Raw genomic sequence first — 15,868 nt, forward strand, 5'->3', positions numbered from 1 at the left:
CAACAGGAGTATTGACGTTCATAGGTTGCTCCTGACTCGCACGCTCAAGTTTAGAAACAAGCTGAGTCACTATCTCTGTTCATCTCAGTCTCAAAAAGATAAAGATGACTGTTGCTTCTTGCATGGCCCCCCTCCTTTAACTTTTAAATAAATTCAGTAGCACAAACATAAGAAATGTGAGAGGGGATAGTTGCCACCACTGTTGTCAAAGCCATTCTACATAATTTTTAAAGCACAGCACCCAATTTAATATTTATCTACATCTTGTTTATAACTTCAGGTATAAACTTCACAGTTCCAGTTTCTTTTAGGGTCAAGATTTGGAGTATCCATGTCATATATTATTAATATTATATACATTGACTTTGTGTAAAACGAATCTCTCTCTCTCTCTGGCGGTCTCTCCCTCCTCCTCCTTCTAACCCTGTCTCCGATGCAATTGGGGGATTCTTAAAATATTCCCTTTGGCTAGCAATATAAACTTGCCTCCAAGAAAAACATTACTGAGCATGTTTTGATTTCAGGGTTTGTGTGGTATTCTCTGGAAATTTCTTGTAAAGGAGAGTTGTAGCAGCTCTTCAGAATTAGATGGTTGCATGTGGCCCAGCTAGTCATATCAAAAACTGTGGCGATTTTATAACAAAATGCAGTTCGAATTTTGGCTTATTTTTTAAAGAAGTTTACTGGCAATTTTTCCATGTTTGTAGCAGTTCACACCTCCCATGTTAGCTCTACTGTTTTCAGGAAAGAGAATAATTTATGTTTTTCCTCCTTCATGACTGAATTGTCTGGCAGATACATGGAAATAGAAAACCGTGCCAGCAGTTGCTGAGCTTCCTATTTACGGGAGACAGGAAGTAACACAACAGAAAAATAAAGAAATTAATTGGACCGCAGTGTCCCTCTAGACTCACGTTGTTTTGTGTCGTTCAAGCATAGCGCAGTTTGAACTTTTAAATATCCCTTCTCCCACTCTAACTTAATTCGGTGTTTCCTGCATTTTCCTGTGACTTTTCCACAATTCTCCTCTCCCTCAAAGCCTTGTTGTGGCTGCTGAAAGACAAGCGGAGTGTCCTGTGCTCCAGTCTTCCCCTTTTTCAGATGCCACTGTGTCACTCTGTCCGGCGCCCGTGACGAATAATTCAGCCTCTATTCAGATTTTAAGATGTTGATTCTGAACAGCTTATGAACAGGATCTGATAATAGAGATTTAAAGCTAATTCACTTGTAAATGCACGTGTAGGACTTAAAAGCTAAATCAGCTTTACAACAAAATGTGAAGGCCATTAACTATCAACAAATAATCTGTATTTTCTTAATCAGAAATGATGTCATCATGAGTCTATTTTCTTGAGATAATGTGATCCACATTGAACTTAGCAAGCAGTGAGTCAGATGAGACATGTTTTTATTGGTGGTGAGCATAGAATCAATGAAGTATTAGATAACACGTGCAGTTCACTCAGTTCATGCCTCTCATTTTACATTAAAGAAATGCTGAGTCGCTCTCCTAAAGTTATAACTCATGGTAGGACCTCGATTTTCCACTGGTGTTAGTACATCACCCTGCATTGCCAAGTCTATTCAGAAGGGATCATCCTGAGAAACCATTCTTTTTCACCTTAAGTCGGCAGATTAACTTCACAACTCACGTTCAGAGTAATTTTCAGGCAGATTGTCGTGGTGTGTCACATTGACACCGAGTTTCTGAGCGTTCCCTTCCTTTCTCTCTGGCAGACATTTATTGCCCACCATTGCAAGCTGACCAAGATCTCAGGCCTGGGTCTCTGAACTTTCACAGCTTGATTTCAAAGTCCTTTTTATCCTGCCACAGATGATACCTTGGCAACGGACTTTATGCTTCACAGAGTATTTTTCCATGCACTGTCTCACTGGTTTCTGACAGAACATTTTTGCAGCCGAGGACCTTGCAAAATAATAAACCATGAGTTTAGTGATGGAGACTCTGGGCAAAAATAGCTTGTCTGACTTGAATGTGGATCTTAGAGACAGGTCTCTGTCAAGGCATTGTTTTAAGGCAGTGACTATGAACAGTTATCTCCAGGACATCTAATTTATACATTTTCCTGATTAATGGGTTCTGGTTTTGCCCAGACATAGAACCCACGAAATTTCCCCTCTGCTTTCACTGAGGTGTTTCCTGGACAGTGCCCGAGCTCATTCTCTGCAGAGACTCCTGCAGGCTGCGGCACGTGGCCGCTGGAAACAGGGAAGGCAGGCACTGCGGTCTGGGTCCGCCATCCCCCTCTCAGTTGCTCCTGGCAAGTCCCCAATGTTCACATTTCCCAGGTTGCAGCCGCCGTGCTTCCCAGGACCATAATTCAGGACTTGAAAATTCAGGGCTTTGGTGCTGCCTTCCAGGAGGACATTGGAAAAGATGTAGACAAGACTGTGGGTACTAGGAATGACAGATGGTGGAGACTGAAAGAATCAGAGTGATTTTTTTTTAGTATGAGAAGACTGTGGAGTCACCGTAACCACAAACTTTATTAGAAATAAAGTTTAATCATCGTTTTCATATTGTTAATATTTTTCTTTAATGTTCTTAATGTACTTAATGTACCTGGCATGGAAAAGCCAGTGCCTGGGTCCTAAGGCTGCACTTGGCAAGAAAGAGAAATACCTGAGGCACAGGGAGTAAGGAAGACAGGTGGTGGAGAAGGCTTTAGGGACCCGCATGGCTGTGTACATCATGACAAGGGATGTGGAAGCCACAGGAGTATTTTAACTACAGAGTGGCAGCTTTTGTCTCTCCGGCCTCTCAGCAAAGAATGGATTGCAGGGAGGTAGGAACAGGGTGAGTGGCAGGAGGCAACTAAGATCATCTGGTGAAGAAATGGCTGCCTGCAGCTGTGTCTGGAGGAGGGGTCGTTAGGCGGGAAGGCAGAGCAGGTTGGCGCGCTTCCTAGGAAGATGTAGTGGAATTCGTAACGTGAGGTGTGTGGGAATGGAGAGGTCAAGAAGACTCCCACCTACATTTTTTTGCTGGGGCAAGTAAGTATAGGTAATGGTGCCATTTGCTGAGTTAGGGAATTCTGGGGGAGAAAATTGTGTGCAGGGTTTGGGGTATAATACAAAATTGATGTAGGCATATTGAGTCTGAGATTCCTACTAGACCTTCAAATAGAGATATCACATATCAGATTATAGATACGTACATATGTTGCGAGGAAAGTTTGGGGCTGTAACTTTTCAGTCCAGACATGGTGCCTGGAAGGGCGTATAGAATAAAGAAGTGTTTGGGCTTGAGCTCTGGGCTGTGCCGCCATGAAGAAGGCAGCGGGGAGGAGGAGGAGAAGGCAAGGGGAGCCAGGAAGAGCCAGCTAGCAACCTGGAGGAGACACCAGGGGAACGTGGCATCAGTCAGAAGGGGGACTTCTTCAAGAAGGAAGGATGCCGAGTGCTGCTGGAAGGTGAATAGGAGGAGACAGAAGCTACTGTTCGATTCATCAGGTGGATGTTGTCAGAGACCTTGAAAAACAGTGGGTTGAATCCAGTGACTTTTTAGCGGTGGAAGCAACAGTGTAGAGTTATTCCTGGATGTATTTCTGCGGCTACATCACAGAGACTGGTTGGCAGCGGACAGGGCACTATGAAGTGTGACTGCAGCCTTCTCGTGTTGCCAACTGCAACGCAGATTATCCTCCTGGTGCTTGGCAATGTGGCTGCATTATGGTGAATTGAGTGTGGTCTTGGGAAGCATCTGAATCTGTTGGCTGAGTTATCAGGGACAATAAAGTAAACTAAGATTACATATATTAATGAAAAAGTCGCTGTATTTGGCAAATACTTTAAATGGATAAGGCTAAAAACCAACAAGTTGAGAGGGTACTTGTTGCCACCCATCCTTTTCCAAATTGTGGTCTTCAGGGATCACACTTTGTCTTTACTTTTCTACAAACTTAGATCAACCGCGAAGTAGCACAGGTCTTCCCTGTAGACCTCGGTTCTCCCGCATGCGGTTTATGACTGAGAACTCTTGAACCTCAACTTGTTCCATGCTGAACTGCAGCACAAATTCCAAGCTTTGCCCATACATAAAGGTGGAATCTTTGCAGTGTTCCACCAGGCATCTGAAGTTTCACGTTTGTTTCTGACATCGCAATTAGGCAGTTCTGGCTGTAAATACTAAATAACAGCACAGAGTATCTTAACTTCAGGTATTCATTGGAAAATTCAACCATGGTTTGATTTTATCTATAACTTAAAAAGCTGTCTTCAGCTGTCCATCATTTAGGTATCATTTAGATGTCCCTCAGGGACTTTGGGGGCCCTGTTAACCATCTATTCTTTCAAGGCTCTTTTTTTCTTTTTCTTTTTTTTTTTTTTTTTTTTTTTTGAGACGGAGTTTCGCCCTTGTTACCCAGGCTGGAGTGCAATGGTGCAATCTCGGCTCACCACAACCTCCGCCTCCTGGGTTCAGGCAATTCTCCTGCCTTAACCTCCTGAGTAGCTGGGATTACAGGCACGCACCACCATGCCCAGCTAATGTTTTGTATTTTTAGTAGAGACAGGGTTTCACCATGTTGACCAGGATGGTCTCGATCTCTTGACCTCGTGATCCACCGGCGTCGGCCTCCCAAAGTGCTGGGATTACAGGCTTGAGCCACCGCGCCCGGCGCATTTTTGTATTTTTAGTAGAGACGGGGTTTCACTATGTAGGTCAGGCTGGTTTTGAACTCCTGACCTCGTGATCCGCCCACCTTGGCCTCCCAAATTACTGGGATTACAGGTGTGAGCCACCATGCCCAGCCTCTTTTCAAGGCTTCTAAACTCTATCCCCAAGTTAAAATAGATTGCCAAGGAATGTCATTACTTCTGTTACAGTCTCTGTAAGTACCCTCTGTGAATTTGGTTTTAGGGGCAGTGTTAGCTTTTGAAGAGAGCTGAGGTAACAAATACTAGATTTTAGAAAATTGTTGTACTTCTATTATTTCAAAGCTATAATTGACAATAAGCTACAGTTTGCTACCTGATACTTTTGATGTATGATGCACCTAATGCATTTATCCTAAAATTCATTTCCACTAAATTTAATAGAAATTCCAAATGAAATGAATTTCATAGGAAAATTTCACACAGAAAATTTGTTAGGCTTTCCTTAACCAGAGAATGAGAAATATATAAGGCAGTTTTGTCAGCTAAAGTAACAGCTTGCCATAGGTTCATAATAGATCTATTTTTTAGTTCTTTTTCATGGGTTCTTGTTTCTGAAAGAAGGTTTCTCTGCCAGATTTTTTTTTTTTTTTTTGAGATGGACTTTCTGTCTTTCGCCAGGCTGGAGTGCAGTGGTGTGATTTCAGCTCACTGCAACCTCCACCTCCTAGATTCAAGTGACTCTCCTGCCTCAGCCTCCTGAGTAGCTGGGGTTACAGGCACACACCTCCAAGCACAGCTAATTTTTGTATCTTTAGTGGAGATGGGGTTTCACCATGTTGGCCAGGAAGGCCTTGATCTCCTGACCTCGTGATCTGCCCACCTCGGCCTCCCAAAGTGCTGGGATTACAGGCGTGAGCCACCACATCCGGCCTCTCTGCCAGAATATGAAAGTTCTACCTAACTTAATAACTTAACAAGCATTGTATATATTATTACTACATTAATAATTATTTAATATTATAAAATTATTAATAATCTTTAATTATCAATGATTGATTGACTATTAAGTAACTAATTTTAATTGATTAATAATGATTGTTAAATTATTATTGTTAAATTATTGTACTCTTGGGTGGTACAGAGACTACGTACTTAGCTTTGACATGTAAATGCCATTGTCTGCTTCCTGGTTAGTGGCTCTAGGGAGGCTCTGGCAGAGTCAAGTGCTTTTGTTCTTAACGTGGCCCCGCCCTTCTTCCATAGACTGCACACGATTTGCTGTGCCACACATGTATTGGTCTGTTTTCACACCACCATGAAGAAATACCCAAGACTGGGAAACTATAAAGAAAAGAGGATTCATTGGCTCACAGTTCTGTAGACTGTACAGGAAGAAGCACGGTGGCTTCTGGGGAGGCCTCAGGAAACTTTGAGTCATGGCAGAAAGTGAAGCAGGCCCATCTTCCATGGCCGGAGCAGAAGGAAAGGGCAGAGCGTTGCTACACACTTTTAGCAGCTAGATCTCACGATAACTCATTCACTGTGCAGTACCAAGGTGGGATGGTGCTGAAGCATTCATGAGAACTCTGCCCCCAGGATCCAGTCACCCTCCACTGGGCCCCACCTTCAACCTGGGGATGACAATTCAACCTGCGATTTGGATGAGGACACAGATTCAAACCCTATCTATCAACACACCACTGGATAGTTCCCTAAAGGCACCAGAGACACATCTCCGCTGAATGTTATGCAATTTTTTTTTTTTTAAGCCAGACTGTTGCTCTGTTGCCCAGGCTGGAGTGTAGTGGCACAATCTTGACTCACTGCAACCTCCGCCTCCTTTGTTCCAGCAATTCCCCTGCCTCAGCCTCCTGAGTAGCTGGGATTATAAGTGCACACTGCCATTCCTGGCTAGTTTTTTGTATTTTTGTAAAGACAGGTTTCACTGTGTTGCCCAGGCTGGACTTGAACTCCTGAGCTTAGGCAATCCAGCTGCCTCAGCCTCCCAAGGTGCTGGGATTACAGGTGTGAGCCACCATGCCTGGTGCTGCAATTTCTTTTGACTTTGGTTTTGCTGGGTAACAACAAAATAAGAAAGAATATACCCAAATACTATTATTCACCGTATTTTTTTCTTTTTATGTATTTCTGATATTTTGTTTACACTTTATTGTAGTAGGCCATTTATTTTAAGTGTTAAATTGTAAACGGTAGTTTTGATAGTATTTTAGAGACAGCCACACTCTTCCTGGCACAAGGGAGAAAGCTTTAAAAATGAAAGCAGGGCCTCTTTAGTGGAAACTGATTAGTTATCAATTTCCAGTCCTTCCAGGGCAGAGAATGTGCCTGTCTGCTTACATAGCTCCAGGACCTAAGATTAAACTTGGAAGTCAGTCCTTATTTGTTGAATGAATAAATGAGCATATAGATGACCTGTTATTTTTATTTTTTTTATCTCAGAATTTCTTCTTACCCCTGATGAGTTAAAAAATCACATAAAAAATTATACATCAGTCCAAATCATAATTTGCCCATGTAGTTAATGTGTTTCTTGTTAAAATTCATTAATATAAGATGATCTGGTGTTCTTTTAAGAAAAACAACTTTGTAATGCAAACTCACAGACAAAGATGAACAAAAAACAGTGATTACTCTCAGTAGCCATAATATTTGGTTTATTGTCTGTGTTGGTAATAATTTCTGCTGTGTTTTCATACAATGAAGTGATATTTCTGCTATTTATTTTAGTTACATTGGAATTTGTTATATTTATTTCTTTGTTTTCCTTTTGATAAGAGAAGTACGCGCTCAGTTATTTATAAAGATGTTTGGACTTCACATGCGAGTAGCTCAGTGGTGACATGCTGGGTCGCTCTGGTCATTGCTTAGCTGTATTTATAAAGTGGATATTACTGAGCAATTAAGTTTTAATGTCTGAGAATCTCCCGTTTTCATTTCTGGAAACTGGAAAGGATTAGGTAGAATGCAAGCAGAATAAATTGAACTTAAATACCTGTGTTTAATAGAGCTGAACTTTTTTCTAAGCATATTCAAGCCTAGGTCAGCATGCAGCCTGTTTTCCTTCTCACCTCCTGGAATTTAGTCTCTGTGGGTTAATGTCTTTTAAAAGGGAAATGTGTTCTTAACTACATACTTTTAGTGTTTATTGCTTATCTTCCCTGCCTTGGTTAAATAGGCCACGTTAGATAGTTCGCCTCCTGCCCCTTTCTTTATGAGACAGCCAGAGCAGTGCTTTTAAAACCTTACTAACACATGGATCACATGGGGATCTTACTGAAGTACAGATCCTGGTTCAGTGGGTCTGGGTCTGCTCAAGCTTACGGGTGAGGTCCACGCTGCTGGTCCTGTTACCCAGCATTGGGTCCCAGGATGTAAAGGAGCTAGAGGATCCCCTGTAGTATTCGAGGATGGAGATGGGACAGCATCCAGTGATATTAGTTACATGGAACATTTAAAGATATGGAGTGTTTTATATATCTTCAACCAGTTAGTCAATGCAGTAATCTTCTGTGGAAACTGTGGCTTGAATACTCTCAGTAAATTGCTCATGGTCACAGTGCTTGGAAATGGTAAAAAAAAAAAAAAAAAAAAAAAAAAAAAAATTTTTAAGACGGTCTTGCTCTTTTGCCCAGGCTAGAGTGCAGTGGCACCATCTTGGCTCACTGCAACCCCTACCTCCTGGGTTCACGCTATTCTTGTGCCTCAGCCTCTTGAGTAGCTGGGATTATAGGTGCATGCCACCACACTTGGTTAATTTTTGGTTTTTGTAGAGACAGGGTTTCACCATGTTGGCCAAGCTGGTCTCGAACTCCTGACCTCAAGTGATCCGCCCACCTCAGCCTCCCAAAGTACTGGGATTATAGGCAGGAGACACTGACCGCCAGAAATGATGAATTTTGATTTGAATTCAACTCTTCCTCAATTCATAGCCCACGTTCTTTCTACCATCTACTTCCAAAGATAGCTTAGAGAATATTTTTTATCTTCTATAGCTATAAACCTTGATATGGGTATTATGTGACCCCCTATGTATTTTGAAAAGATTACTGGATAAGGCAGTGAATTTTACTGTTAACATTGCTGCACTGTAGCTGTGTACCTTGGGTAAGGCAGTCTATTTACCTGTGAAAGAATGGAAAGATCACCTAAATAAAGTACTCAGTATGCACTCAATAAATATTAAATACTGTTATTATTCAACAAGCATTTTTTTCTTTTTTGAGACGGAATCTTGCTCTGTCGCCAGGCTAGAGTGCAGTGGGCATGGTCTTGGCTCACCGCAACCTTCGCCGCCCAGGTTCAAGCAATTCTTCTGCCTCAGCCTCCTGACTAGTTGGGACTACACGCACCACCACACCGGCTAGTTTTTTGTATTTTAGGAGAGACAGTTTCACCATATTGACCAGGATGGTCTCGATCTCCTGACCTCGTGATCCACCCACCTTGGCCTCCCAAAGTGCTGGGATTACAGGCGTGAGCCACTGCACCCGGCCTCAACAAGCATTTTTGACACTGATCGCTAGCATTCATTAAAAGCATAACTTGGATGAACCTTGAACACACTGAGTGAAAGGAGCCAGACCCAAAAATCACATGTCATGTAATTTCTTTCAGACAAGATATTCAGAATAGAGAAATCTGCAGAACAGAAAACAAGTTAGAAGTTATCAGGGATAGAGGCGAGAGGGGCATGGGGGGTCATTACTTAACAGGTACAGGATGTTTTCATGGGGTGATGAAAACGTTTTGAAACTGGAAGGAGGTGCTGGCTGCACAGCATCATGATACAAAACGCCACTGAGTTGCACACTTTAAAATGGTTAATTTTATGTTATGCCAGTTTCACCTCACTTAAAAAAATGTCATATATGGAAAATTGCTTTGTTAAGGCAGTACCACAACTACTAAATAAGTTTGTATTTTTAAAAGAACTTTATGGAATTATAGGAAGCATTGCCTGATGTTATGAGATGTGTTGGAAATACAGAGGAATAGCTTATTTTGGAACAGATATTATTGCCTTGAAATTTTGCCAGTTCAAGCTGGTCTCTTCGGAAGACTCAACCTCCTTTATTTTCTGGCTCAAAAATGCGTGGGATATAAGTACCCTATTATTTTGTTGTTAAAAATTATACCGTTGACATCCCCAGTTTTGTCTCCTGAAGTTCAGTGTAACCTAGAAATAACTTTGTTGTCACACTGTTGCATTAACTGCATGGGTACTTTTGTCATTAATAACGATGTATAGTGTCTTCATGTGGCAGAAATATTAACTAACCTTCCCCTTTTCATAGCTCTGTAAAAAGATGGATGTTGGTTTAAACCCAGTTGTTGAATTCTGTGCTTTTAACACAGAATTTATATTATATTCTATCATTGTATTTATATTCCATGCTTTTAACACAGACAATATTATACTGTCTAGTTGAGGAAGAATTACAGATATTATTCTTCTTTCTTTAGAAAAATCCAAAACAGCATAAAAACTAGCAAAGTCTCATAAATGTTGAGAAAATCAATTACCCTAACAACTAAGACAAAGGATCTATAAAATCTTATGAGAAAAATCTTTGTAATTGAGTTTTATAATTTTGTTAGCTTAAATTAGTAAAAAATTAATAATTATTACTTTTGTTATTCTTAAGGAAGAAATCTGCAAATGCAGAATGTGTTTCTACACCTTAAACACCTACAACCACACTTTTTACCACAATTGGTGGAGTGAAGGGTGGATGGAGGAGACAGTGGCAAAAACACCCCAATCACTTTCAATGATTAAAGATGTGTCTAACTTTACTCCTAAAGCATCATTCAGTAAAGAACGTAAAACATACTTTTGAACTGTTTGAAATTAACTACACTCCCATGGCTTACATCTGTGGGACAAGATTTGATTTTTAATTTATCAAGTGGTATTTTACAGCAGCAGTCTCCAGCCCTTTTGGCACCAAGGACCAGTTTTGTGAAAGACAATTTTTTCAGGGACTAGGGGCTTGGGAGGGTGAGGGAGGAATGGTTTCAGGATGGTTCAAGCGCATTATATTTATTGTGCCCTTTGTTACTATTACATTGTAATATATAATGAAATCATTCTACAACTCACCGTAATGTAGAATCAGTGGGAGCCCTGAGGTTGTTTTCTGCAACTAGACAGTCCCGTCGGGGGTGATGAGAGACAGTGACAGGTCGTCAGGCATTCGATTCTCATAAGGAGCTAGATCCCTCACATGCACAGTTCACAATAGGGCTTGAGCTCCTATGAGAATCTAATGCCACTGCTGACCTGATGGGTGGCGGAGCTTAGGTGGTAATTCAAGCATTGGGACGCGCTGTAAATACGGATGAAGCTTGACTGGCTCGCCTGCCACTCACCTCCTGCTGTGTGGCCCAGCTCCTAACAGGACACAGACTGGTACCAGGACCCCTGTTTTACACAACGTGGAGTCTTTTGTATGCAGAGAATATGGTTGACTTTCGTATGCCACAAGGAAGCAACCCCACCCTCCCCAGCTTTTTACTTTCTCGTTACATTCCCTCAGGTATTCTTAGTACCACAACTGCAGTTGAATTTCACAGTATGGTGGATGGTAAGCTCTGCTGGGTGGTATACTTGGATAAGGCCGGCTATTCAGAAATTTGGAATAAACTTAGCGTTACAGTAATGTTGCCTATCAAAAATTGTGAATGTTGACAAATGTTTTCAACACAATCATCAATGCTTTCCAGTGAGTTAAATCAGCTTCATGTTACAGTTGTACTTTTCATACCAGTAGGGAGTCATTATTAAATGTGGTCATTTTTTCAAGCCCAACTTTAAATTCCTCTTACAGATTGCCTCCCCTCCCCCAAGTTTGCTCTTATCACTAACACATTAAAATAATTGCTTGTTGTTTTCCCTCTTTATTTTTTTTGAGAAGTCAAAAATTGAGTACCTTGTTCAGTGTTTTTGCTTATGAAATACTCTGTGAATAAATTTTTTTCTTAGCTGAAGAAAATTTCTTAGGCAGTTAAGAAAATACTAATAAATTAATGAATACATAAGAATTAATTTGATTGGTCCTGACAGGAGATGTAACATTTACTGATATTTAGCTGTAATCCTTTTGATCACTCAGAAATTTCTAATTATTCTTTGAGGAATAAATAGGAAGTTGAGAGGGCTCAGCACAGGGGCTCATGCCTGTAATCGCAACACTTTGGGAGGACGAGGCAGGTGGATCACTTGAGGTCAGGAGTTCGAGACCAGCCTGGCTAATGTGGTGAAACCCCATCTCTACCAAAAAAAATTTTTAAAACCCACAAAACAAAAAATTTAGCCAGATATGATGGTGTGTGCCTGTAATCTCAGCTACTTAGGAGGCTGAGGCAGGAGAATTGCTTGAACCTAGGAGACAGAGTCTGCAATGAGCCAAGATGGCACCACTGCACTCCAGCTTGGGTGACAGAGGAAGAATCTGTCTAAAAAAAAGAAAGAAATAGGAAGTTGAAAACAGCTCGCGGAAGTACTGCAAGCACTGGCCAGCCCATTACTCAATCATAGTGTACATTTTTCACTCACAAGGAACTGTAATGTAATCTGTGGACTTTGGGTGATAATGATGTGTCAGCATGGGAGGACTAGGTCCAACACATGTTGTGCTCCAGTGGTAGACACTGAGATGCATGTGTGGGGCACGAGGCGTATGGGAGCTCTCTGTACCTTCCGCTTAATTTTGCTGTGAAGCTAAAGTGGCTTTAAAAATATGAATTCGTGCTGGGCGTGGTGGCTCACCCCTGTAATCCCAGCACTTTGGGAGCCTGAGGCCGGTGGATCATGAGGCCAGGAGATCAAGCCATTCTGGCCAACATGGTGAAGCCCTGTCTCTACTAAAAATACAAAAAATTAGCTGGGTGTGGTAGTGCACACCTGTAATCCCAGCTACTCAGGAGGCTAAGGCAGGAGAATCGCCTGTACATGGGAGATGGAGATTGCAGTGAGCCAAGATTGTGCCACTGCACTCCAGCCTGGTGACAGATCGAGACTCTGTCTCAAAACAAAACAAAAAATATATATATACACATATACATATATACGTGTATATATACATGTATACATATATATACGTGTATATATATATATAAATTCTTTAAAAACAGCTACACACAAAAAAACTTGTGCTTTCTATAGGTTAATTTGCACATAGAAGACACATTAATATAATAGATACGTTAATTTGAACATAGATACATTAATTTGAACACTTTAGGGTTTTTTTTTTTTTTTTTTTTTTGAGGTGAAGTTTCACTCTTGTTGGCCAAGCTGGAGTGCAATGGTGTGTTCTCGGCTCACTGCAACCTTCCCTTCCTGGGTTCAAGCGATTCTACTGCCTCATCCTCCCGAGTAGCTGGGATTACAGGCATGCGCCACCATGCCTGGCTAATTTTGTATTTTTAGTAGAGATGGAGTTTCTCCATGTTGATCAGGCTGGTCTTGAACTCCCGACCTCAGATGATCCGCCCACCTCGGCCTCTCAATGTGCTGGGATTACAGATGTGTGCCACAGCGCCAGGCCCACTTTAGGTTTTTATGATACTCTATACTACAATAAACTGAAAAAATCTGCCTCACAAAATAGTTCAAAGAACTCTGATGCTCTCACTGCTCCTTCCCTGCCTTGAACCGAAAGTTGTGTCCAGTGCAATAACGTGAGAAATAAAATGTGCATACAAACCAGAAAAGAAGAAACGAAGCAGTTTCTATTCACAGACGCAGTTCCTATTTAAATTCATCAGCAAGGTTTGGGTTTTATGAATGATAATCTTAAAATATTTTTTTAAAAAACCATGATTTTCGTTATGGAATGTCTTATCTACAAGATGCTAAGTTCCTTTTGCAGCAGATGCTGAATTCACTCCACCCTTCTTATGAGAAAGATGTTGGGCCAATATTTTTAAGTTTGCTTACAGCCTTGCCTGTGCTCTTTCAAAGATTTTCACTGTTTTGAGCACCCTACTAAGGTGAAGATGTGTTTTGCCAATGAAAGTTCTAGAGCAAAGTGTTTACACTGTATTTCTGATTTGATGATTTTAATACAATTGAATTAGTGTTTTCTCCTATCTCTATACAATATTAATTTCTGGGATGCCTATGTTAATTAAATTTATTAATTTACGGACACCAGAACTCTACTTTAGCCTCTTATGATTTTATTTTCTTAACATTTAGAAAGGTATAAATTCAGAGGACATAAATTTTCTCCATCAGGTTGTTTAAATTCGTTTAACATTTTAACATGGATTATATTTGAACTTAAATGTCACACACATTTTTAAGGCTGGTTCCCTGGCTTCTGTCACTGGTACATTGCTTTTCTCACTGTACTATTCTTTTATGTTGCCTCTTTTGTGAAATGAATCTGATTTTGAAACTTTTTACATTTTATTTCCTGGGCTAATTGTATGAGTTTGTGGGAAGCCTCACATATTGTTAGTGTATCTCTTTAAATAACATGCATTGAGGCTGAGGTCGGTGGATCACTTGAGGCCAGAAGTTCGAGACCAGCCTAGCCAACATGGTGAAACCCTATGTCTACTAAAAATACAAAAAAAATTAGCCAGTTGTGACGGGCGCCTGTAGTCTCAGCTACTCGGGACACTGAGGCAGGAGAATTGCTTGAACCTGAGTGGCAGAGGATGCAATGAACTGAGAGTGCAACACTGCACTCCAGCCTGGACAACAGCGTGAGAGTGTCTCAAAAATAATAAACAATAAAGATGAATTATGTAATCCAGCTTTCTTATTTTAGCCCTAAAATTCTGGTGTATGAAGATAGATTTTCAGGGAGTTTGGTCCTGGAGTAGAGATGGCTGCAGAACCTCAAATATTACTGAATTAAAAAGGAAAACATTGTATTGATCATTTAAAAGTGTGGAGATTCAAATACTGAGTATAATGATGATGATGAAAGCTTGTTTGTGGGACATTTTACTCTTCCAAAGTCTCAGAAGGAATTTCAAGTGTGTTCCAGAGGACTTCTGAAAATATTAGCCAATGTTAGAAAGTCGCAAGCCAAAGGGATTGCTTTTGAATTTAGGCTTGTGATCCATCTTCTTTTAATTTGTTGTTTTAATTAATAAAATTCTGGAATATTTACAGAGGACTATTTATAAAACACTTCATAAATGAGAAACTTGGAATTTAAAATCTATGTATAATATTTCGTATGTTTAAAAAGTGGGTAATGTTTAAATATTTGGCCTCACAAGAATAATGACTCACATTTCTTGTTATCATGAGACTTTTTCTTAACCAAGTTTTTATTACCATTCATAAAGTTTATGCAACATGAAGATTCTGAAGGCACTTTGTTGAGAACACATCTATTTCAGATCTGTGGCTTGTATCACTGTTGAAGTTTTTGTTTGTTTTGTTTTTGCTGTGTCTTCAAAGTGACGTTGGTTTATTGCCCACTAAGCCTAATAAATCTATAGTAAATCTGCTTATTGTATCACTTGCAGGTGCTATGGTCTTTAGAATCGGGTCACTGGATTTCTGAGGAGCCGTTCGAACTCTCTAACCACTTCCCTGCAGCTCCTGTAAGTCAGATATTGTTTTCTGCAATTTGGTGTTCTCAAGACATTACTAAAAACATAAGGGTAGATTAAGGTTTATCAAGTCAGGTACAATTATGCCCGTAATTAAAAAGACATTCACAGAACTTAACACTTTTATCAATTTATTTGTGAGAACAAATGTGAGAACCTGAGACCATTCTCCAAAAAGTAGTGAGAATGAAGTCCAAAGAAAATTTAATGACGAAAGTCTTCAGAATCGAGAAAAACAAAAATGAAAAAAGACTAAAATCTTGGGAAGGTAGACTTATGTCTTGCTTAATGTTTTTACTGTTAATAGAGATAGAACTGATAGGTATAAAAATTATGGCTGGTTAGTGCTGTGATAACCGTCTTTATATTTTTATGACTTTCCTAAATTCCACTTCAATGGTTGGATACAGGAATGTTTAGAAGTTGCCTTTCATGTTCAAAAATGTTAAATGGTTTGTGACAGCCTATTCAGAAGATTAATATCTGAAAGATAAATGGTGATTTTTTTGTCTGCCACCAGTATTATTATTTAGTTGTTTGAGTAGGCTATATGACTATAACACAACAAGGAGTTGAATTATGCTCTCTAATCACTGTAGTTATCTAGGTTGTTGGGTTGTTTTGTTTTCATTTTTAAGATTAC

General features: G+C 40.2%; 1 protein-coding gene across 2 annotated transcripts in view; it reads left to right on the forward strand.

The window, feature by feature from the left end:
• Positions 1-15,868, forward strand: part of MCPH1 (microcephalin 1) — a 245,455-nt gene that overhangs the window by 84,295 nt on the left and 145,292 nt on the right. For both annotated transcript variants that reach the window (XM_032260308.1, XM_032260309.1), the window contains exon 12: positions 15,139-15,216. In XM_032260308.1, the coding sequence (XP_032116199.1) occupies positions 15,139-15,216 (78 nt within the window). The remainder of the gene's footprint in view (positions 1-15,138; positions 15,217-15,868) is intronic.

The sequence above is a fragment of the Sapajus apella genome, unplaced genomic scaffold (genome assembly GCF_009761245.1).
Source record: "Sapajus apella isolate SASKATOON/1434 unplaced genomic scaffold, GSC_monkey_1.0 scaffold116, whole genome shotgun sequence".
Taxonomy (NCBI): domain Eukaryota; kingdom Metazoa; phylum Chordata; class Mammalia; order Primates; family Cebidae; genus Sapajus; species Sapajus apella.